General features: G+C 40.2%; 1 protein-coding gene across 5 annotated transcripts in view; it reads left to right on the forward strand.

The window, feature by feature from the left end:
* The window catches only part of LOC124256170 (E3 ubiquitin-protein ligase FANCL-like), a 154548-nt gene that overhangs the window by 81912 nt on the left and 47527 nt on the right, over positions 1–25109 (forward strand). For 4 of the 5 annotated variants that reach the window (XM_046690137.1, XM_046690131.1, XM_046690160.1 and 1 more), the window contains 4 exons: positions 11794–11890; positions 12538–12609; positions 14048–14198; positions 19546–19629. In XM_046690137.1, the coding sequence (XP_046546093.1) occupies positions 11794–11890; positions 12538–12609; positions 14048–14198; positions 19546–19629 (404 nt within the window). The remainder of the gene's footprint in view (positions 1–11793; positions 11891–12537; positions 12610–14047; positions 14199–19545; positions 19630–25109) is intronic. The other variant, XM_046690144.1, reaches the window with a different exon arrangement.

Raw genomic sequence — 25109 nt, forward strand, 5'->3', positions numbered from 1 at the left:
GGCATTGAGCTCAGTTATCGCCATGAGGACGAGTGCAACTGACGAAAGTACCAGAGTTACTGGCCTTACTACGCCCTTTTAATTGGAGGACCAACAACAGAGATTTAAAGCTCCGGCGTGGGACCTCAACGTAGTTCTACAACATCTCACTAGTGACATCTACGAACCATTAGAGAGAACATCATTCGAGTTCTTGACGCAGAAGATACTGTTCCTGATAACCTTAGCAACAGCAGCACGGATGTCGGAAATACATGCTCTGGACTTCGAGAGAACACGATTTGACGAAAATCAAAAGATCGTGCATATGGGACTGAGATGGGACTTCATAGCAAAGAATCAACTGCCAGGTCATCCAGCCAGACAGTTCCACGTCCCAACACTATCATCAGTCCTTGGACCACAGGATACGCAGGTCCTATCCTTGTGCCCAGTGAGAGCGTTGCAAGCCTACCTACAAAGATACAGGTCCAGGAGACGGAAATTCAAGGGTTTTTTTGTCTCGATATCGACAGCGACACAGACACAGGTCTTCCGCACTAAGATATCAAGCTGGATCAGAACTGTCATACTACGGGCCTACAAAGCAGCAGGACTTGATCCTCCACGAGCCTCCAACCCACATGAAGTTAGAGCTCTGGCGTCAACGCTCGCTCTATCAGGACGATAATGGAGGGCTGCTTCTGGAAATGGGACATGGTGTTTGCCAACCACTACCTGAGGGACATCGCCACTGAGGACGGCTCTGGCATTCACCATTTCGGCCCACTTGTTGTAGCACAACAATTGACAGTCCCACAAAGGCGCTGAGATGGAGTCTCGCCCTTTTATCACATGACTTACAAAGCCTACACTCCGGAGAGTTTTGCTTGAAGTCTAAATGCACGTCTAAGGACAGACTAGCATAAGTGATATGACCGAGTACTTGTAAGGATACTCGTACAGAAAAGGGTCGCTTCTCCACTTGGTGCTTGCATCAAGAAATGGACCAAAAGTTAACAATTGTGGTCCCCCCATCAAAAGGCAGCTGGAAGGACAAGGTCGCAGCAGCAGCAGAGATTAGCAGTTACATACAGTGCCAATACGAAGTTCCCATTTGGGGGTATAGATGACGTAAATCACTACATGAAATCCAAAGTAACAGCCCGCCGCCAATCCGTCGGATTCTACAAGCAATAAGCATGAGTCAGGATAAGGAAAAATATGTAATTTTCTGAGTAAAATTGATATTTTATACTTATCCTGACTCATGAGGTAAGCCCTCCCAACCTCCCCACTAGACACTTTGGATTTCCCTGCAAATTCTAGTGTCGGGCTCATAATCAGGAGAGAGTGAAGCGTTGGAGAACGGTGGCGCCACGGTTTCCCGCCAAAACGGAAATAGAGACAACTCTGGTGAGTAGTGATTTTACGTCTGTTTTATTGAAGGGAGCTTCAATAGGAGATACAAGTGTTCCACTAAGTTCGCAAGAGGAAGGAGACAAGCAATAAGCATGAGTCAGGATAAGTATAAAATATCAATTTTACTCAGAAAATTATATTTTCCTTCCCCAATATTGTCACAGCGCCACTGAGCATCTCTACGGTGGATATTAGGTGTTTTATAAATGCATTATTTTAAATATTATGTTTTACAGATTAAAGATGAAAATGCAGCAGAGAGGGTTCGGATGATACTGGCACAGTCAGGCTGGTAAGGCTCATCATCAGCTCAGGGCCCTAGACCCCTCTACACGCAGCCCAGACAGCAAAGGGACTTCTCCCAGGAAACACAGCCTTGTCGAACCCACCAAGATCTTTCCGGCTCCCCAACACTGCAGCCTTCTGCATTACCCAGAGTGTCAGAAGGGCTGTGCTCCCAGTGGAGAACCCGGGCACTCTCCTGATCTGCGCCAAGACATCAGGAGGTACCAAACCAAGGGCACCAAGAACAATGGGGAGTCTGACGACATTGTACTTGGGATGCAAGCAAGACATTTCAAAGGCGAGGTCCGCATATTTATCATGCTTTTCCTGAATCTTGCCAATCACATTGCTGTCTTCACATGCATTACTAGAGGATCATCCGATAAATAAATATTTGCAAAAGTACACATTAAAATTCTGTCATGAAGAGCCTCCACATTAATCAAGCCCTGACCTCCAGAATTGATTGGCATGTATAAACGGTTAAGAGAGGAACGAGGGTGGTGGGCTCTGTTATCAGACATGATCGTTCTGGTCAGATGGTCAAGACTCTGGATGTCTTGTTTTGTCCAATCAACTAGTCCAAAGGAATAGGAAAGGACTGGCACAGCAAAAGTATTGGTGGCTTGGACCTTGTTTTGAGCATTTAGCTCTGAGCTCCAGATTTTCATTAAACAAGATTTGTACTCGGCCCGAAGTTTGTCTTGAATCTGGGCATTCTGGAGCTTGTCCCGAACTTGCATTCCAAGATAGGTGTAGGCCTGATCTTCTACAAGATGCTCAATAACTCCTCCCCCTTGTAACTTGACTGATCCATCATTAACTGCCTTGCCACGTTTCAGATTATTATTATTATTTTTTACAGATTAAAGATGAAAATGCAGCAGAGAGGGTTCGGGTGATCCTGGCACAGTCAGGCTGGTAAAGCTCATCATCAGCTCAGGGCCCTTGGCCCCTCTACACGCAGCCCAGACAGTGAATGGGACTTCTCCCAGGAAACACTGCCTAGTCGAACCCACCAAGAACTTTCCGGAGAATATGAAGGCTCCCCAACACTGCAGCCTTCTGCATTACCCAGAGTGTCAGAAGGGCTGTGCACCCGGTGGAGAACCCGGGCACTCTCCTGATCTGCGCCAAGAGATCAGGAGGTACCAAACCAAGGGCACCGAGAACAATGGGGAGTCTGACGAGACAGTGTACTTGGGATGCAAGCAAGACATTTCAAAGGCGAGGTCCGCGCATATTTATCATGCTTTTCCTGAATCTTGCCAATCACATTGGTGTCAAAAGGGACAGAAAATTCAATGATATAAATAAATTCATTAGCTTTATCAAAAAGGACGAGATCAGGTTTGTTGGCTGGAATTCTTCTGAGGCTGTATATAGGCCTATTCCACAGAAGTTTAAAAGCATCATTTTCCATGATGCCCTGGACATGTTCAGGGTCGTACCATGGATGGACCTTTGAGTCAAAGCCACAGGCATGGCGGAGACGGTAATAAAAGCAGCGAGCCATGCTATCATGTCTTTTAAGATATGCTGTTTGTGCCAAGGAAGGGCATCCACTGACAAGGTGATGGACAGTCTCTGTGAATTCATTGCACAATCGACATTTCATATTGATATTTTCTTTAAGAATCACACATTGGCGATTACGAGTGGGAAGTGACTGGTCCTGAGCAGCAAAAGAAAGCCCTCAGTTTCACATTTAAGACCAGCCGACTTCATCCAGGCGAAGGAGTTGGTTGGATTGCTATTCTGTTCCACACACTGCATGCACACACGATGCAATGGTTTCTCAGAAAGCTTCTCTACAAATGACACTCTGGGTAGACTTGGTGAAGGACTTCACCTGGTTTACTCCCATGGCTGTACCGTCCAACAGTACATTGCCATCAACAAAATCAACCTGAAATTTCAGATTCTGTCCAACAACCTTGGCACGCTTAAAATAGCTGTGGAATTCTTTGCTTTCATCATGAGTCTTGACATGCATTACCAGAGGATAATCTGACAAATAAATATGTGCAAAAGTACACAATAAAATTCTATCATGAAGAGCCTCCACATTAATCAAACCCCGACCTCCAGAACTGATTGGCATATATAAACGGTTAGAGAGGAACGAGGGTGGTGGGCTCTGTTATCAGACATGATCCTTCTGGTCAGGCGGTCAAGACTCTGGATGTCTTGTTTTGTCCAATCAACTACTCCAAAGTAATAGGAGAGGACTGGCACAGCTAATGTATTGGTGGCTTGGACCTTGTTTTGAGCATTTAGCTCTGAGCTCCAGATTTTCTTAAAGCAGATTTGTACTCGGCTTGAATTTGGGCACTCTGGAGCTTGTCTCGAACTTGCATTCCAAGATAGGTGTGGGCCTGATCTTCAACAAGAGGCTGGATAACTCCTCCCCCCTGTAACTTGACCGATATTATTATTATTATTATTATTATCATATTAGACTGTTAAAAGACACATGACAAGGAACAGGATTCTTTGTCAGCTGCAGATGAATGGCATATCATTCGGGTATGTGGATATTGATGCATACATTCCTCAAACAAGGTAATAGCCTGACATTGTTGCTATAACTGTTTAAATTTTAATATACCTGTATTTCCATTTTATTTCTATTTATTTGTAGTGGCATTCAACAGAATTATTTTTTTTCACTGTGAAATATAATGAGACAGACAACATATGCTAGATCTATACTTATACAATCAATTGCGCATGCGGGTGGAGCAGCAGCGGTCACGAATTCTGGGAGATCATCCGGGTACTCAGGGGAGGAAAAACAATAACAAAAGCTGGATCAGTACCCCTTTAATGGATTGTTTGCAGTTTGGATATTGGCTTCTTTGTGTACAGGAAGGGTGCAAGGCTGAAGTTTGATACTGATTTTGTGTTTTTGTCAAGAATAATCATCATTAATTATTGTTCAGCTGAACAGCTCACTGTTTTTTGGTTTGTTCCATCTGTAATGCACCTTGAAACAGACGGTTGGCTGTATACATGTAATGGAACATCCATTGTTGGCCTACACTAATGTTTTTCATATTTTACATACCATACTTTTAAAACCCATATATTTATCATTTCCCTTTGAAGTTTAGATTGGTATGGTAGACATAGCATATGCATGAATGTGTAAAGTATTCATAGAACATTCAACACACGTACTGCTTGAAGAGGACAGTCAGAATAAATTTGTCTGATGTGTACATGGTACAGATGTTTAAATACCTATTATTGTAAAGTTTTTAATGACACGGGAAATATATGGCCGTTTTACTGAACATTGGAACATGCACAGAATCATCAGTGAGCCTGTACTGATTGCACAAATGAACAGAAATGAGCAGAATTCATCAAAACATCACAACAAAAACATCAAATGAAAACATAAAGCAATGTCTGCAGACATTGTCCTGTACCAAGTGCTGTTTTCTGGTAAGCATTCACTTCCAGGGATGGGCTGTGGTCTGGACACAAACACCTCTGGAAGTGTCTGATTGTCCAAGGGCAGGAAGAGTCGTCTACACTGGACCTTCTAGTGATTCAACAGTGCAATACATATTGGGGGTTGTTGAGGTTTCACCTGACCACTGTGACACTTTGCTTGTGAAGCTATGCTGTAGTGTACTTGGACATCTAATGAATTCACCTCAATGCATCATTCAGAAATTTTGTTAGACATTTCAATAAAATGCCATTCAAAGACTCAATGCCTTTGTCAACAGATAAACTGATAGTTTTGCAAAGCCAGATATTTTATACGTTAATATGGGCAAAATGGTATTTAACAGTTCAACAGGTTAACAATTTTGTGGCATTACACACCCTGGAGTAAAAAAATAAAACTGTTTTTGTGAGCATTGTTTAACATGGGTATCAGAGTGGTGATAAAGCTGACTAGAGACATAGTCACTAGTGAGAGTAGTGACCTTTCTCAGTACGCTAACAATGATATTTCTTATATTAAACATGGTTGCACTATCAGTCAGTTTGTGCATCATGAATGATGAACTTCACATGTAACACTGTCTGCAAATGCTTGTGTAATTGTGGAAAATCAAAACCCACCAATACTTTACTGTTGGTTAAACATATATTTTCAGGTCTTATGCATGTAGTTGTATTGTTAGGTAGCATGTAATGTCAAAGGTAAGGGTCTTCATGCTGGACTTCTTTTGACACATTCATGTACCATTAAATCAAAAGATTACTGGTAATAACTGCATAACCTATCAAAACCTGGCAGCCAAGACTCTCTTAGAGTTAGCCATTCTTGGTAGTTATATTTGCTGGATTTATCTTTATCATTCCCATATATTGCTAAAAGCAGCGTAAAACCAAACTCAGTCAGTCATTCCCATCTAAACTGTAATTGGATTGTCATAGCAGTGCTTTGTTTGTGAAAATCACAGTCACTTGATACTAATTGTCGGCAAGGGAACAATAGCTGGGATATGTTGAACTGTACAGCATGATTTATACAAGCCCTGGCTTAACAAAATGAAGATTAGGGTAACCTCCCTTGAACAACTTACTGGCAATCTCTATGTCTTTGTTTTGTACATTTTTTTGGTTGCTGTTGATTATTTATTGACTGATGTTTATAATAAATGTTAATTCTTAGGCAATGATAAATTGAACAAATATTCAACGAACAAAAACTGTTTTGCAGTTAGTTAACATGATTACTTTTACAGACAATGTTGATCATTGTGTGTGGTTAAAAGGTCTGAAAGATTGTTTTGTGGTTTTTTTAAATTCCGTCTGCCAATATAGGTGGAATATTGCTCCCTGTGGCAATATACAACAAGGAGGTTGCAAAACTTCAGGTGAGCTACAGAAAGATATCTTCTATTTTTCCTTATCCTGACTCATGCTCTTTTGCTTGTCTCCTTCCTCTTGCGAACATAGTGGAACACTTGTATCTCCCTAATTGAAGTTCCCTTCAATGTAAAATCACTAATTAGTACACCACGAGTTACCTCCCTTCCACAAGCTCGGGAACGAGGGCGCCACCTCTACCCATGTGCCTCACTCTCTCCTTCTTCGCCCAGTGAGCTGGACGTGAGAGCGCCTGTGTCTCCCGACACACTATATCCTTTGATTATATTTAGTTAGTTACCTCGTATAGACATCTATAGAGGTTTAGCTAGTATCTTCAACAATTATATATTGATATTTAGTCGTGTTTCTACTGTTTATTCACGGGACGCCGTGTTGTTTCAGTGGATTACGTTGATAAAAATTCTGTACTATTGCACATTACGTTTTTTATTCTGCTGCTGATCCGCATTTAATATGCCCTAGCTGTACTGCGCCATGTTTCATGTTATTCACATTGCAGTTGCGGTACTAATTTATCCAATTCTGCCTTTAATAAATATTACTTTGGCGCTTTGAGACGCATTGGCAGATAGGTCGCGATGCAGAGTCTAGCCATGACTGATACACCTGAACCACTCGCCAGTCTACTGCTGTTGGTCGACCCCCCTCCCGTGTGGTGTTCCGCTAGAGTGGTGGAGAGGCGTGGGACGTAGTCGGCCGCCTCCAAGAAGCGTCCTGCTTCCCCAGACATCCCATCGTCGCAGCCGAAGACTAGAGGGTTTCTACTGCATCTCAACGCGACCTCTGAGGGGGAATCAACGAAGTCTACTTGAACTTTCTCAGCCGAGATTGTTCCCGTCGCAGATTTGGGCCTGTATGATGATCAGCCGATCATCATACCTGATGTACATCAAAAGAATGACCGATGTCGACAACAGTGATGTCAGCGCAGATCAACATGCAGCCTGATGTACCAACGCTGATATTCTTCCTGAGGGTCCCGTCGCTACCAACACTCAACGCAGACTTCGCACCCCCAGGGCAGCGTCGACCTCTGAGGGGAAATCAACGAAGTCTACTAGGACTTTCTCAACCGAGATTGTTCCAGCCGCTGAACTGGGTCTCTACGATGATCAGCTACAGTGACATCAGCAGAGATCGCCATGCAGCCTGAAGTCTCTACACTGACGTCAGACGACTTCCCTGAGGGCCCCGCCGCTAACATCGCAGAGAGGGCACCGACTAATTCGTCGCAGACCATCCCAGATGAACTGTTGCGGCAAATCATGATCATGATGGAGGGCCACTACAGACTGGAGAAGCAGCCAGCCCAAGGCCTGAGCCTTCGCGAAGGTTCCAACGCAGACGACACCCCAGAGGCACCCCCATCAGCGTAGCAGCCACGACGAAGCCACCTTCGCGAAGGAAGTCGCAGACCACCTCGACGAAGGACCCAGATGTACAGCCTTCGCGAAGGCCTTCGCGAAGGCGGGATAGATCATCACCTTCCTTGGCTTCATCCTTAGATGCGGACTCAGACCATCAGACCTCACGGAAGCCTTCGCGAAGGTCAAATCGCCGTTCCCCAGGACCGGACGCAGAGGAAGCTTCGCGAAGGCCTTCGCGAAGGACCCCTGACTACACAAGAGCTTCGCAAAGCTATCAACATTCTCCTCACCGGTCTCCGAGAAGGTCAACCCATAGACGCAGATCACCAACACGATCTCCGCGCCGTTCACCGCGCCGATCTCCTCGTACATCACCACGTCGATCGTCTCACAGGTCACCACACAAGTCTGCACACAAGTCTACAGTCAGGTCTCCCGAGCGTCACCCGACATAGAGATAGAAATACACAGTCCACCATCAGAAGAGCATCAACCTCTCATCAGCGATGCTGGGATAGAAAATGATGGAGGCATCATTTTCTCAGACGCTGAGATCACGATATTGGATGGTAAACAACCTAGATCTCTCTTCACCTTCCAAGAGTGGCAACTCGGCGCAGACATACCTGATAAAGGAAGACGAGGCAGACGCCATCACCATACCTCCGATCGACTCGATTGCTGCGGTGCCACAGTATGTGGACACAGCCTACCATAAAGCCATAACAGTTCAAACGCCAGAGGCGTATGTTCTTAAGCCTTAATAGATCTAGAACGATCAATGAGATTCTTATCACCAGATTTCGCGGACCTCGACTTCTGAAGATGATAGGATGATCTACTCGGCTCTACTTATGCAGAACCAGCAAGAACCACACCCTGTATGAAGCTAACGCCATATATTGATCGGATTCTAGACACTTAGCTAAGGAAGTCCCAGGCCACCTCCGCCGAAGGAGCTAGAGCCTCACCAGTTACAAGGGACGCCACGGAGGAGTAGCGCTTCACCGACCCCACATATTGCTGAGTGCGGCGTAAAACAAAACACTCACTCACTCCTCCTGTTGAACACAGAGGTCGCTTCGCGAAGCAAGCTCATATATTATATATATACTGATCGGGCTCTGACTCGATACCTTCGCTAAGGTCGCTAAGGCTAAGTGGCTCCAAGTCTACCTCACACAGAAAATCTAGAATGGATACTTCGAGCTTCGCGAAGTCTCCGGCGGCCCACCGAGGAAATCTCCTCCAAGGTCTCCATATATTAGCCACTTTCGTCATATATAGCTACTCGCCAGTCCGTTCAAGACATCGCATAAGTTGTCTATCAACTGTATGCCATATGCCGCCTATAAGCCTACGCGAAGACAATTGCACAGGCTATTTACAACACAGAACGCCGCTATATTAATTAGTCAACGACGCTTTCATAGATCTTCACAGAAATCAACCTTTCCGTATAGATTGCTAGAATATGCAATCCCGGACTACGATACGATTATCTACATGCGACCATTACGCATATCTGCAGACAATTCAATATCGAAATTGAACAGCAGCCTTGTTACAGCGAAGTATAACTCATAATCGTCAAAGTTTCTGAGAAGAAATATGTACAACAAGTTCAGCTTTAATTCTACAATTATGACGATACATTCATGTATACAGTCTACAAGCTGACAACTTGCAAGTTTATTGTACCTTTATATAAGGAAGTCGGAATTATATTCAAAACTGAAGTTACTTTCACGACAGCCAGGAAAATAACCTACCCAGCATTAATATTACAGAGCGAGGTATTTCGCTACCGAGGTTTCAGCGTTTACCTTTAACCCTCAAACACGTGGGGTCACTCGGGTAACTTCGAAGCTACGGTGAAGACCGACGATTATGCTAATATCAACGACGGCAAGATTTTATACAAGGTTTTTCCTGCTACACCGGTGACATCACAGCTGGTATTCTACAGAATCAAAATGCCTTGTTCTGATTGGACGCGTTGGACAACGACCTCACGAGAGGTCGATCTTAGTTCACAGTTCAAGACTTACGCTACAAGTGACAACTATATATCAGTGAACGAGCAAGCCTCCTTACAGTCCAGTTAATCTGAACCTTCATGATTGGGCTGCTTTCTTCAGGTTAGAGACCTCCCCTGTCAAGTTAGGGACGAGGCACGGCAGTCAGGCAATTTTACATAAAGTTCAACGAGGACAGACACACCTGGTTGTGCACCTACATCGCCAAGGACTTCGTGAGCTTAATAACCTAGACGACGGGATACAAGTGGATCTAAATCCACAGCGCCTCAGACTACAGCTGAATTTCATAATCAAGCTACTAACACAACTAGATGGTTAGTAAACCTACTTAAACTTTCTGATTGGAGAATTAAAACGGAAGTTTCACCCTCCAACTTGGGGATCTGAATATAGTGCTCCAACACCTCACAAGTGAGGTTTATGAACACGCCTGGATGACATACTTGGACTTCATGATACAATGATTCTATCACGATGGCCAGCAGGAGCACTGTAAATTTATCTCCACCGAACCAAACAGAAGGGAATAATGCAACAGATTATTTCCTTTATCATCAACTTACGCAGAATGAAATCTCACGTACTATATCTCCGTTTGGATCAGAACTGTCATACTACGTGCATACAAGATGGATGGACCCAATCCGACCCTCCATGAGCTTTTAATACTCATGATATTAGAGCTCTAACTTCTACAATTGATCTACACAATGTTATTTGAAATAATGGAGGGTTTATTTTCTGGAGATCCGATATGGTGGTTGCCAACCATTATCTGAGAGATATCATCACCGAGGACGTCTCAGGTATCCACCAATTCGATCCCATGGTCCTCGCACAACAGTTGACAGTTCCTCGAGAAGATAAGTCAATCTTACAGATTTCTACTTATCTTATAACAGTACTAAATAGCTACATGCTATATATAATTTGCTTAAGTTCTTTTTATCATCACAGTACTATGATTATTACATCATACAATATATAAGTTAACAACTCTACAGAGTTGGTTATTATATATTTACCTTAACTTAATTATATCTTAAGCATAGTACTATACTCAGATTGTAAAAATATATAAGCTAACAAACTCTACAGAGTTTGGGCTATTATATAGGTAACTTAAGCTTATTCATATCTTAAGCTCAGTACTATGTTTATATTTTAAAGTAATTTAGCTAACAAACTCTAAGGAGTTTATACTAGCATATTAACAAGCTTAAGTCTATTAGTCTTAAGCATTGTATTAATGTTATATATACTTTATCATAATAAGTACATTGTAATAACCTTTATATGGCAGCTGATAAGTTAGCAGCAGGAATTCATCAGTTCAGTGCCTTTATGAAGTTCCCATAGGGTTATTACAATCATCACAGTTCAAATCACTAATTATTAAAATCCAAAGTATTATATATTCCCACCTCCAATCCGTAGGGATTCTACAAACAAAAGAGCATGAGTCAGGATAAGGAAAAATATGTAATTTTTGAGTAAAATTGATATTTTATACTTATCCTGACTCATGAGGTCAGCCCTCCCATCCTCCCCACATAACACTTTGGATTTCCCTGTAAATTCAAATGTTGGGCTCAGTATATGAGGAGTGAGTGAGGCACATGGGTAGAGGTGGCGCCCTCGTTCACGCGCTTGTGGAAGGGAGGTAACTCGTGGTGTACTAATTAGTCATTTTACATTGAAGGGAACTTCAATTAGGGAGATACAAGTGTTCCACTATGTTCGCAAGAGGAAGGAGACAAGCAAAAGAGCATGAGTCAGGATAAGTATAAAATATCAATTTTACTCAAAAAATTACATTTTTCTTTCTGTTAAAGAGTGGACAGTGTTGACGAGACTTTTCAACAGCTAACTCTAACGCTTTGTGATACAGCCGGGAGGAAACACGTTCTTCTTCTTAACCTCAGTCCTCAGGTAAAGGGATCATTAATACAGCTTCCTACTGATTGTTAAGGATAATTCCAGTGATATTTATGACGTTCTTAAACAGCAAGAGTCTTTTGATGCTCATGACAAATGGGACTGGTGTAAACACTCACCTGAGTTCTCACATACATAAATACATCCACCATAGACAGTAAATATGATTGAGTAAGTTACATTCTCTTCAATAAATATTGGACAGTTAAAAGTTAAATGGGGTTTTTTTTAATTTAGATCCCACCAGTTCCATTTTCCCCCATACACCTATAACTGGCTCACTGATTCTCTTTCTATACCAGAATCCTTGAGACATATTTCATGTTTTGGCCAGACTTTCAAACTTTTCAATGTAAATGTCAGTTACGATCTGTGGATCACTGCTCCAAAGCTCCAAACAAAGGATATCATCCAGGGTGTCTGCACTAAAAGTGTGACTTAACGACACTCAAGTCCAGATCGTCTACCATGGGACATTTTATCTGACCCCTTACCTCAGGAATGATCTCAACTTGTTACTTCATTGGTTAAGTGACCTACAAAACCACATTGCTCTACCTACTTTATTCTTTAATCAGCTGATGGAAAACAACTATAGGTTAATGTTAGACACTCTTACAAAAGCAATTGATTTTTTTCAGAAAGAAGCTTCAGAAATGTGTACTGTTCATTTACCCATCCCCGCAGACTTTAACATTAATCAAGATGAGCAGGTACGTTTAACATTTATATTGGATGATTCATATGAAAGCTGCCTTCTATTGAAAAAAAGCATGATTTCTAAATGTTGGTGTATGTTCCTGAGAACTTTCAGACCTTTCAGTAAACGACTGCTTGAACTCCTATGGAATAATTATTCTGATCCATGGCAGCTCTTCTGTATATCCCATTTTGGAAAATTACTCGGCAGCTATCACTATGTCAGTTGGCTTGTATTAGGTCTAAATGAATATCTAATGTTTGTTGTATTTGTGTAAAGTTTGACAAAATGACAAAGAACATTTGGGACCTTTTCTCAACTGAGCTTATGTTGTGTCACATTTGTCCTGCATTCTGCAAAATGCCTTTTAGGCCCTGGAAATATCATCTGCTAAGTAATCTCTGTACCAGTGAAGCTGCAACTTCAGATGCTTTTTCGCACAAGTGATAAAACCCCAGTTTGTACAAAAGGTTTGAAACCAATGTTCCATATGGCCTTCACCATTCCAGTCTCATTTAAACACATAAAAGTGAATCTTGGGCATCTTGTTAAAAATAAATAATGTCATATTGTGTGCAAACCATTAGTCTTCTTCAAAATTTTCAAATTTTCAAGGAAATCCAGACATTATATTGTTGAGAACAATGTTCCATCAACACAGACGCATTCAAACGATTAAATGTTTTGTTGGCTGAGGGGAGCTGCAGCAAGCGAGGTGCAGGTCAACCAGACAGTCAACATTCAGCATGTACACATTGTGTCAAGTATAAGACAAAATATTATGGATGTCAACTGCTTGTTTATTCTATACACAATGTTTCTGGGCTTTTCCTTGCCCCTTTGTCAGGTGAATGGTAACTAACAGATATACAGGATATATATACTAGTAATGTACATGAAGCCGGAGTGAATTTAAGCATGTATATATACAATAAACAGGGGATTATGAGATGAAAGGGAATTGATATAACAAAAGCAGATATTATGTTGTTACAATGATAGAAGCCAATTGGGTCTATTTGATGTACAAAGAGGGGTGGGGGTTTACAGTGGAGTAAGAGGTGATAGATGAAACCATTGAGTCTAATTGATTTGAACTATACAACTCTCAACATGATGGTAATGTGTAGAACACATATACCATTACTGAAATATCACAGACAATTGCAGACAAAATTGGAAATGAATGAAATTCCAATGAAATTACTCACAAACCCGTAGAGATTTTTTCCAAAACTATGACAGATAAATCATGGCATCATGGGTGCATTGGAGTAATCCATTCATGCAATTATGAAATTCAGGGTAACTTTTTGACATGGCAACACTCCTGCCTGAAAGGCTTCGTATCAAAAGAAATATGAGGTATATCTAATCGTTCTTGTTTGAATTATTCTGTTTGAAATATGGCCATTGTTTGAGGTTGCTAACTGTTGTATTACATGTTACAGGTTTCTCTCCAAGATTTAATGAATCAGTTTCGTGTCATGGTCAATAAGTGTGAAGACTTCTGGGAGATGATGTATGAGATTGATCAAAACACATGGGTGTTAGAACCAGAGAAACCAGGCCCAAGTGTCTGTCATCGGAGACTGGCTCTAGGTAAGGACTGTCACTTGTGTTTCCTTACTAGATGTCCTGTATTTGTCAGCAACTGAGACTGTTCCTTATCAATGTGGAAGGTGTTGAAGGCCCTGGTCACAGAATTCATCTAGTCAGGTATGTATGTTAAAGGGGAATACGAGTGAATTGCAATAATTTGATGGGTGAAAGATAAAGTCATCAGAAACATATTCCCAAATTTTCAATTAAAAATTATGTATAATTATGTTTTAATCGCGAAAACAGTTTCTGTAAATCTCAGCTTCGGCCATTATGCATAGTTCACTGGAACCCACGTGACCTTTCCGCTCATGACGTCAAATGTGCTTGTAGTCCGCCATATTGCCAAAGACCAAGCGCTACAGTCGTACAAATCCTGTTGTTTCTGTCGAATTTTTTAATGGTACGATGGTGTATTGCGTTGCCTTGGGATGCACGGCATCATCGAACATGGGAAAGAACCACCATTTCTTCCGTTTTCCAAGTGAAATAACAGATTTCGGCAGGAGAAATGCGCCAATCATTCCGAGTCGGACGCATATGAAAGAGACATGCACGCATGGGGTATGGAAATCCCCAAGCTAGGCTGAAGAAGGAAAAAGTACCCACGAGATTCATTAATTATACTCCATCATTCCCTGTAACAACTTAATGTCAGTGGTATTTTTAACATAAATTAAATCAAGTCCGATTGCCAGTCGAATTGCCCCCGCTACAAAATGACCCAGCAAATTTGGCCAAATTGCCCCAGTGGGGTAGTCAAAATGCCCCAATTTATTTAAAATGAATAAATATAGGCCATAAATGCATAGTTTTGTCAACTTTGATATTATGTTCTTCATATATAAGTATATACACAGTTATGAGTTTACTGATGAAACATTTATCAGAAATATTACTTCCTAATAACTTTTATATGAAGAACATAATATCATAATAAGTTGACAAAAACTATGCATTTATGGCATATATTCAATCATTCTAAATAAATTTGAACAAATTAGAATGAATGACCAAATTTGCTGGGGCATTTTGTAGCTGGGGCAGTTCGACTGGTACACATGAGATATATATTATCAAAATCAGTAAGAGATTTCACATGAGCTTGAAATTTCGCTATAACGTTCTTTTCGGTTTGGAGCCCTAAATGATGCAGTCAACCCGAAACATTGCCGAATACAACGGCAAATCATGAAGTACTTGTTGCATTCATATTTTTCCATTTTGTCCAATTACGCACGTCGGCATCAGACTCGCTATTTGTCAGTAGTGTGTGCCGTGAAAGTTGTTCTGTATTCTCATTGGCTGACAAGATGTCATTCTAAGGCTATGACCGCGGACCTTAACTATTTCCATAACCAAACAATGGGGAAACATACGTTGTCCTGACTAGTATTTTATAATTCACCAGTTTTCGGGGAATAACTTATCTGCGTCGCGAATATTATCTCTGCTCGACCAGGCTGGGATCTTGTATCGAGACTTGATACGTTATTAATGAGAACTAGGATCCTAATTTTTTTCAACAAAATAATTCCAGTGTAATTTTTGAAGCAGATAATTTTTATTTTCCCCCGTCTGAAGCATAAATATTTTATTTTTAAATCCCAGACACCCTACAGTCACCCATTTGACACAAAATGAACTGCAATCACATTTTTTTAAAATAATTGTTAGTGACTGGTCATATATTTATAGGGGTGAGTTTGCTGGCTGGAACTGTATGACATTTTGCTGACAAATAGTAATCTTGTTAAATGATATGGTCTATTTTAAAATTTATTTTGACCTCAAGCGGTGCCTCCGTTTCGCTTGATTCTTCTTCTTCATCTTCAGTGGAAGATTGTCTTGCAAGATGTAAAATCGGATCGTATTGATACGGTCTAACATCCATTTCAGAAATGACATCAGGAACATCTTTTACTGCTTCAGAATCCATGGACACTGTTAAGTTGTGAGGTAAAATCAAAGAGGAAGCCATCAGCAACAGGCACATGTGACGTCATGTCACGTGATACCCCCTCTGCTCATTAACTGTCGGGTGTTTCCGTAATAGGCGGAAATACGAGTACGTTTTGATGTTTTTATTGCTATTTTACAAACTTTTTGTTCAATTTTAATGACGGAATGTGACTTTTAGAATATCCTTTACAATATATCAAAAGTTTTGTTTTCGTTCGTATTCTCCTTTAAGTTAACCCACAGTAACTACTATTACCATTATGGCACTCAGCTCCTGACATGGGCATACCTGGGCAGACAGAGTCCATGGGTATTGAATTTTCTGGCTATGCCTCATAAGGCATTGTCTAATGCATGGGGAACATCAGCAGATGCCACCTCGCCAGGTGCCTCCTTGTCCCAGGCCACCTTCCTCAGTATCCAGCACATGAGCTGATTGTAAACATTCACCTCTCAGTGATGTTTCCTCACAAATTACATAGTGGTTGGTCTCCACTGCTCTCTACTCGCAGTGACACTCTGGTAGGGGCAAGCCAAGCACAGGCTCTATCTAATCCTTACGAATAACTCTCTCTAACACTTGATTGCCTTTTTCTTGAAACTTGCTTCTGAATCAACAGGTTAAGCTTTAAAGAACGAATAAACTTTTGTTTTTTGTACTCTTTTTAACTGGGGGTGTATTGCAATATATTGCAAGAAGTTTTTTTAACAAAAAAAATCCCTACTTATAATTGTGTTAATGCTTGTTTTATAAAGCAAAAACATGACAAAATCACTATGCTTGATTAAGCTTTAATAAAAACTTTTAATCATGTCAAAATGAGAATGTCAATAATATTTGGCACAAATAAAACAAGGAAAAGAACAATTTAACATCAACACAGTGGTTACTAGTTTGAACTAGTTTCTCCACTCTCAAAAAAAGCCCTGAGATTTTAGACAGCAACTTGACCTGGTCAGGACATATCAGAGATCACTGGTCATTAATGAATAAATATTTAAAACATTCAAATTCAAAACATTGCGAAAAACTGGAACAAACATTCCACTTGACCTTCAAATCGAACTTAACAATCCAGTTAAATGTAATTTTCACCACGATTATTCCCACCACCATTGCCACAATCATCAACATCTTCATCACAACACCATTACCAGAATCATCATCATCATCATCATCATCATCATCATCATCATAATCATCATCGCCGCCTCGACACCCACCTCACTTCCAAGAGAGAAATTGTTATGTTATAAGCTATGTCATGCAAAAACCTATTGGCCGTCCATCAAATACATATTTTACTACCAGTAGAAAGTAGTTTGGATTTTGTAACTTGGTGAAAAGAAACCTAAATAGCATTTATTATTATATGCTTAAGGGTGACATACTGTAAATATTGGTGAAAATAAAAATGGTATTTTCACTGAGTAGAATATCACTTTTGCCTGGAACTACTTTCTGCTCAAGGGCTAGACTGTAGTTTGGTTGCGTAATAAAATGCAGACTTACTCGATGTCTCAATCATTTATAAACAATGATAAAAATATAATAAATAGAATATTTTGTTAATGTTGTCAAATAACATGTATATTTCATCTCGTGGTCTGACAAAATTGATACATAGCATTTCTAAATAAAAAATTTATAGCATTTATACTCAGACTGGCGGACGTTCGTGACAGGGCGCCACAATTTTTAAAAATCATGACGTCACAGGCTAAAGTCTGTTCAAGAGTCAATGATATTATGGTTTGTTTTCATCAAGTTAGAAAATCAAAATTACTTTCTACTTGTAGTTAAATATGTATTTGAATCATGACCAAAAGGATTTTGCATGACACAACTTGTAACATAACAATTTCTTCCACGCGATATTGTGCGATAAATTTCTTGCTATATTCACGTGGTTAACATCCACTCACAAGTATGTAGATACTAGTCGATCTTCTTCCTGTAACCGTGATGAGCAGGCTGATCATCCTTTTCGCTATCACTAGCGTCTAGCTTGAACAAATAAGGCCTAGCGATTGTTTCTTCATTGGTATGTGAGAAACAGTCACTGCTTGAGGACTGCTTTGTACCGAAATGCCAACCCACTGAATTGACTATATTCAAATCACTTGACATAAATGGTTTATCATCCAAAACTGTGTTCCACAGGAGATATCGCTTGTGTGAGATCAAACGATATCTCCTAGGAGATATCGTTTTGACAGTAGATTTTGTACAATGCCCTGACAATGCTATGACGTCATGTACTTGATGACGTCACAATGCTATGACATCGCTGCACTGCAAGCCTAATGGCAGTACCATGTTCAGAGATGTACATTTTTCATTGAAAATTAATGAAGAGTGATTTTGGATGATAAATAGAATCTCACCCTCGTGTCTTCTGATATCAAATATATCAACACTCGTTGATAAAAGTAAAAATATCCTCGGCAAGCCTCGGATATTTGTAACTTTATCAACTCGTGTTGATATAACTGATATCAGAAGACACTTGGGTGAGATTCTCTATTTAACACCCGAGTAAATTAGGGAACAAAAGCCAGACCTAGCCAACAGGTAACTGTTATGACAATGAGCGATTTTGACAGAATCATCTATGAAAACAAGTTGTATCTCAGAAGCTAGGCAAAGCAGATTAAATGACAGTATACGTAGATTTTTCACAACAATTGTCACGATTGCAGGTTTAGACAAACCTGTAAGCAAGATAATTTACCCCCGGAAATGTACATGAATTCTACAGTGCCCCTCATATGCATACCTCACATTACATCACAGAGACGCATTCCTCTGATTGGTGGAAATTTCGTTTGCGGGAGGGAATCGTGCACTGTTGTCAATTAGGTCAATTTAAGTTAATTAAATGTCGAAATGAGTAGTTTTAATGACAGGGTTTCATTTATAATGATGCCAATAAATGATTTACGTATTTGTAGCCCCCTAGAGTTTATATTATCTTTAACATAAAAATTGATGTCCAAGATTTTGTGTTGTCTTTCTTCCTAGTGGTCCTCCCAACACTATCTGCAGGAGTTGTCTCTCTTCCCAACCTCAGGAAACCTCATTTTCTGTGGCACACATGCATATATTTGTTTACTTGTTTTCTGAAAAAAATTGCTGGGGTATATCTTTAGATTTAATAATCCTGGGTAAATCTAAGGGCTCTTTAAAACCCTCGTGTGCAAAAAAAATTGCTCAACCTGCGAGAAATTAATCCTTCCTTAAGATCATGGACATTGCTTGGAGTATCTTGACACTTCCATTGCCTGTTGTGAGGAAACAATGATGTTATTTATCACGGTTATACAAAGTAAAAACAATTGGGTTATATTTTGGCAAGACTTCACAAAAATGTACTTCTTTCAGGTCCACGTGCATCTCTACACATCAAAGTCGATGCAGCACAACCCAGATTACTGCCACAATGTAGTTTTTTAGGAGCAGATCAAGGTTAGTTACAATAGGCCTGTCACTCATTGTCGTGGAGCTTGTGCAGGATGGTGGTGGACACTTGTAGTTTTTTTCTGGAAAGTTGCTCTTTCTATAAAATGCTTTTGGTTGTGATTGTAGCGTATATGTAATGATTTCATTTATCTTTTTGTGAACACAAACTGGTGTGGAGGTATTGTAAGAAATTGACAGATCTGATGCTTATAAATCCTCTAACTTTACTTGATTTATGAAATGTGTGCTGAGCTGTGTGACAATGTACCTTCCAAAGAATTCTGCTACCATTTTGAATTTTTTTTGCAGTGCAGTTTTAGCTCACTTGAACCAAAATCAAATGGGCTGAAGCCTTGGCCTGTTTGCAGTCCATTATGTATTATCCATCTTCTGTGCCGCCAACACCTCCCCCTTTGAAAACACTTGAACTGTTAAACTTATTTCAAACAGTGATTCCGCTCCTCAGCAGTCATAATGAAAGTCTTTCGGGCCATTCCATAGCCAATTTTGTTCAAAATGTCGTGGACCCGTGAAGGTCTGGGTTAGAATATTGATCTTCAGTAACCCATGCTTGTCGTAAGAGGCGACTAACAGGATCGGGTGGTCAGGATCCTTGGCTTGGTGGACACATATCATCGGTTCCCAATTGTGCAGATCAATGCTCATGCTGTTGATCACTGGATTGTCTGGTCCAGACTTGATTATTTACAGACCATGTAGCTGGAATATTGCTGAGTTATAAATTTTGGTTTTAAATATAACGATTTCTTCTCAAAGTGGATTTCGTTATACTTTTAACATCATTGGGATTTAACCCGCGAAGATCCAAGTTAGAATTGGTCTTCAGCAACCCATGCTTGTTGTAAAAGGTGACTAACGGGATCAGGTGATCAGGCTTGCTGACGTGGTTGTCACATGTCATCGTATCCCAATAGCGTAAATCTATGCTCATTCCGTTGAGCACTGGAGTGTCTGGCTGCTGACATATAGCTGGGATATTGCTGAGTGCAGCGCTAAACAACAAACAAATCAACCAACCAACCATTGGCATTGGAGTTCCCAGTGGAGATCTCTAGAGTAGGAAATAGAGGCAATTGCTGTGTTGCAGTTAATAACAGTTACATTGATGAAAAGTCCTGCTGCATGAACTATTGTTTCTGTTGAAATATTTCTAAATGGACAGAGAAATGAAATTTTTAAACTTATCCTATCTCACGGTATGCACTTCTCTTTCTTGCTTCGAAACTGAGTGGAATAATGTAAACTTTCTCCCAAGGCCTCTCTTGTCCATTCGCCCAAGAACTCTGTGCTACCCTCCTTATAAGACAGCTTCCTGGTTGTCGCACTGGAGTGTGGATGCGGTTTACATTACTCATCGTTTCTTCAACCATTCTAAGAAAAAACACCACGGGAAAGACCAACCTGCCCAAGAAGAGAAAAAATTGTGCACAATGCAACAAGGTTTTCTCTTTGAGTAAATGGGACAATCGATGTGATAAATGCAAGCATCCTACCTTTGAGGCATTCGGGGAATACTCCAGGGACTGCACTCGACTTATTGCTGATCGAGCGACATATGCTGCTTCGGTAGAAAGACTGAGCCCCGCCAAGAAAGCCAAGATTAAGTGTCCCATTATCACTGCTCATTGGTCACAGTCTCCTCTCTCCAACGAAGAGGATTTTATGAGAGTGTCATCCGATTCGGATTTATCGAAGATCTCAGGAAACTTCTCGGCTCTCAACCTTAAAGTCCAAGCCCTTCGTCATCGATGACATCCTGTGTTGTGGTTGTTGAGCGTTCTGCCACGCCCCAGGCTACTTCTCAGCAGCGGTATCTTAGGGCTATGCTTTCGGTCTCTTGCACCCCTGGTCAGTTGTCAAGGGATTCCCGGGAGCCTGGAAGGCCGGGTGGGACAACTTAGGAATGGCCGGTGAGTCCTAACTTGACGCATAGAAGGAAGCGAGCTACAAAGACATAATTTATATCATTGGAAAGATCTCGAGGAGATGAACCCAAAAAGTTCATGTGCCAGTGCGCTCTCGTGTTCATAAGCTCACAAATTGGCTCTGAAAATGCATTTCTGCAGAAATTTCTGGCAGAATTTTTTTTTCCCGCAGAAATTTCTGGCAGAATTTTTTATTTCACTACCAGAATTATCTTAATTGAAAAATATTAGACACCATCTTTGGATAATTCAATATGGTCTTTCTTCAAATGATGTTGTTTTCTCCTGTAAACAACTTCAAGTGGGAGGGGATAATGGTTCCCAAAAGTAGATCACCGCACAAATCTTACAAGGTATATTTTAACATCTTATCAAGACGAAATGAAAATAAAAATAATATGGTGATTTCTTTATACATCTTTTATTCACACTCTGTATTACATGAGTTTCACTGGACAAAGTTACAGTCATTTCATCTTAAAGATGAGCCCTGTTGTCTTTGAGTGCCAAATGTTTCAGAGATAGATCCTCTCGGAGAAATATGTGTACAATATATATATAAATAAATGTCAGGGTTGAGATTGCGATCTGGTCGGAGATTCTACCAGTAGAGACTTCACAGTCTTTACCAGTATCCTACTAGTAGAGATTGAAATCGGATCCTACCTGTCAGATCCGATTCTACCAGTACAATTTCCAATTCAACTGGTAGAAACTCTGATTGTTCTGTAGGCAAACAACACTTTATTTGCTGAACAATAATATTCATTTGTTATGCATGTTATTTTAATATATGAAAAATGTAAAGAAATTCAAATAATTCCATATCAATGTATCTCACTTTAATACAAATTGCATTAATTGATAATGTCCTAATCATGACCATATTGTTGATACAAACTATGGTTCAACATTCACATATGAAAAAATCATATGTAGGATCAGAATGGAGCCTCCACTGGTAGAGATCGTAATTGCTTAGGTTATTCTATATAATAAGTTTCTACCAGTACAGACTCTCTATATATACATTGTATATAGTTTAATTGAATGAATTTGTGTATTCAAGTCATTGAAGGCTTATTATTAGCATACATTCTGAACAACATGAAAAACACACTCAGTCTTTATTCATAAATATAAATGCATTCAATATGTTTGGACACATACTAGATACATAATAACAATATTTGATCATTTATATATTCCTAGAAATGCCTCCATCAACACGCTTAACATGACCAGCGTACAGAGCTGAGATGATAAACAATACCTAAGCGACAATGTATCACTGTTCAAAGTGACAATACCCGAGAATATCTAATTGTTTTCACACCTGACAATTGGTTGTTTATGGGGCTGTCCCTATAAGCGGCCACCGTTCCGGCTCGGTTGTCCCTGGTGGCCACAGCAATTATCAATTGCGTAATCCAGAGAGCGGCCACTCAGGGAAAACACCAAAACAATGTCGGGCGGTGCCGCATGGACAATACACGTCCTTTGGGTTCTATCCAGTACGTTTTGTCAGTTCAGTTAAACACCAGATGATGATATTTTGTTGATTGTAGGAAGACATTAACAGAGAACTTTGTAATGAAACATACATTGGGCCCGCACATTTAAGTTTCATATCTTTAAAGTTATAACTTTATAAATATTCTCTTTCATGTAATCAAAATACTTTTTTTCTAAACGATGCATAGTTTGATAGTTTATCCATGTATATTGTGGTATTACACAGATATGATATTAAGCAGCATGCGCAAATATATTTAAGTCATATGACTGCACCCCCAAGTACTTACAATGTCGTATCGGAAATATTATTGTCAAGCAGCAACAAAAGGTGTGCATTGTCTGCCGATTTCAAATAACAATATCAACCGGCATACCATGCAGATTTTATGTGGTACAGGTAAAGGTAGGCAACGGCTCAGTATCCAGTGTTGTCACAAAAGATTTCACATGACTGAAATAACTAAGATACGAAAAAAAAGAATTATATGCATGAATGGGATCACCCAGATCTACGATAAGGATTACTATAATCCATTGCAACTGACAAAACTCAATTAGAGAGGGGGTAATCATAATTATCAAAAGGAGCAGGTGCCCACTCTTTGCACAGATCAGACTTTACAGGGATTATGTAAAGCAACATGTAGGCATGCATCAAAGGGATTAACAGCAACAACTATATAACATGTCATGTATTCAACAACAACTATAGGATTGTGGTAATAAAGCAGTGACAACAGGAGGAAGTCAAATGTCCAAGAGGTAGAAAATATACATGGCTGGAATGCTCTGCTAAGTTGTTGCTATCAGTTCATTGTATGCAGATGGGATGAGATATCCTTCATCTCTGTTGATGGAGGGCTTGTGTCCGCGGATTTGAACTACTTAGTAATGTTGATATATATATAAGTCTGCTACAGCACCTCAGTCTCGCTTGACAACGGTATAATAATCTATACTGAAACGCCGCATCCTATATAATATAGACGTCATCCATGAAGCGAAAATGTGTTGAAAGAATGATATGAATGTAAGTCACTAACGTGAGGCTCTAAAATCATATGGTAGTGTGCAAGTCATATGCGTTTAATTCGTGATTGGTATATTTTCTCATGATATTATTGTATGTTTCCTTTCACACTGGTATTACAACACAAATCATAAAATAGATAAGATCTATATTATGATCTCGGTAGCAACAGCATGGAGCGTGTTGTTCAGTGACAAAACAATGTGAAAATACATCGAGGACACTTACGCAATGGATTGATAATATATCTAAACAATATCAAATACAGAACATCATATAACATATAGTGTAGTAGTTATGTACTAAGCATGTGTTTCAAGAGGAGGTGCTGCTTAAAAACTAAATCCATGTCTACATCTATGAGCCATTGTCAGACAAATTCAAATATGAATATTTTAACTACCAGTCCTATGTTCATTGAAATATATTTGGACCGTAACCTGGGATGTTGATACACTTTACAACAGATTACGTGAACACCCAGTGGGGCGTGTACATCCGTGGAGGGGGGTGTGGGTGGTCGTGTACACTATTGTGTTTGGTTTGCAACGCCAATAATCTTTCTAAAAAAGGTCTGCAAAAATGGTGTGTGTATGGTGTAGTGTGCAGATTAGCCAAGAAGAACGCGTTGTTCATCTTGCAAGACCGTTCAGGCAGACGGTGAAAATATCTCTATTCGTTAAGTCGGCAAATCACAGATACATGTTACTGTGAGTACTTGATAACTGAAGCAACGTTTCTGTGTAGGTTCTCACACCATGTTCAAGCTAACAGTGACAAACATCGTGTACTTGAATAACAAGGGGTAGATAATTGGACGAGGCCAGGTGGGAAGTAAGAACAATAAATAGCACAGCCATGAAGCCGATAAGCAGGACGGATTAAGTTGTAAAAACAGTCATAAAAAACGGGTGCTGATTGATAAAGTCTTTAGCTTGGTCAGCTCTTCGTAGGCTATGGTATGTAGTACCCTTCGTCAGTCACTACATTCG

Source organism: Haliotis rubra, unplaced genomic scaffold (genome assembly GCF_003918875.1).
Source record: "Haliotis rubra isolate DU_JTF1 unplaced genomic scaffold, ASM391887v1 Scf116, whole genome shotgun sequence".
Taxonomy (NCBI): domain Eukaryota; kingdom Metazoa; phylum Mollusca; class Gastropoda; order Lepetellida; family Haliotidae; genus Haliotis; species Haliotis rubra.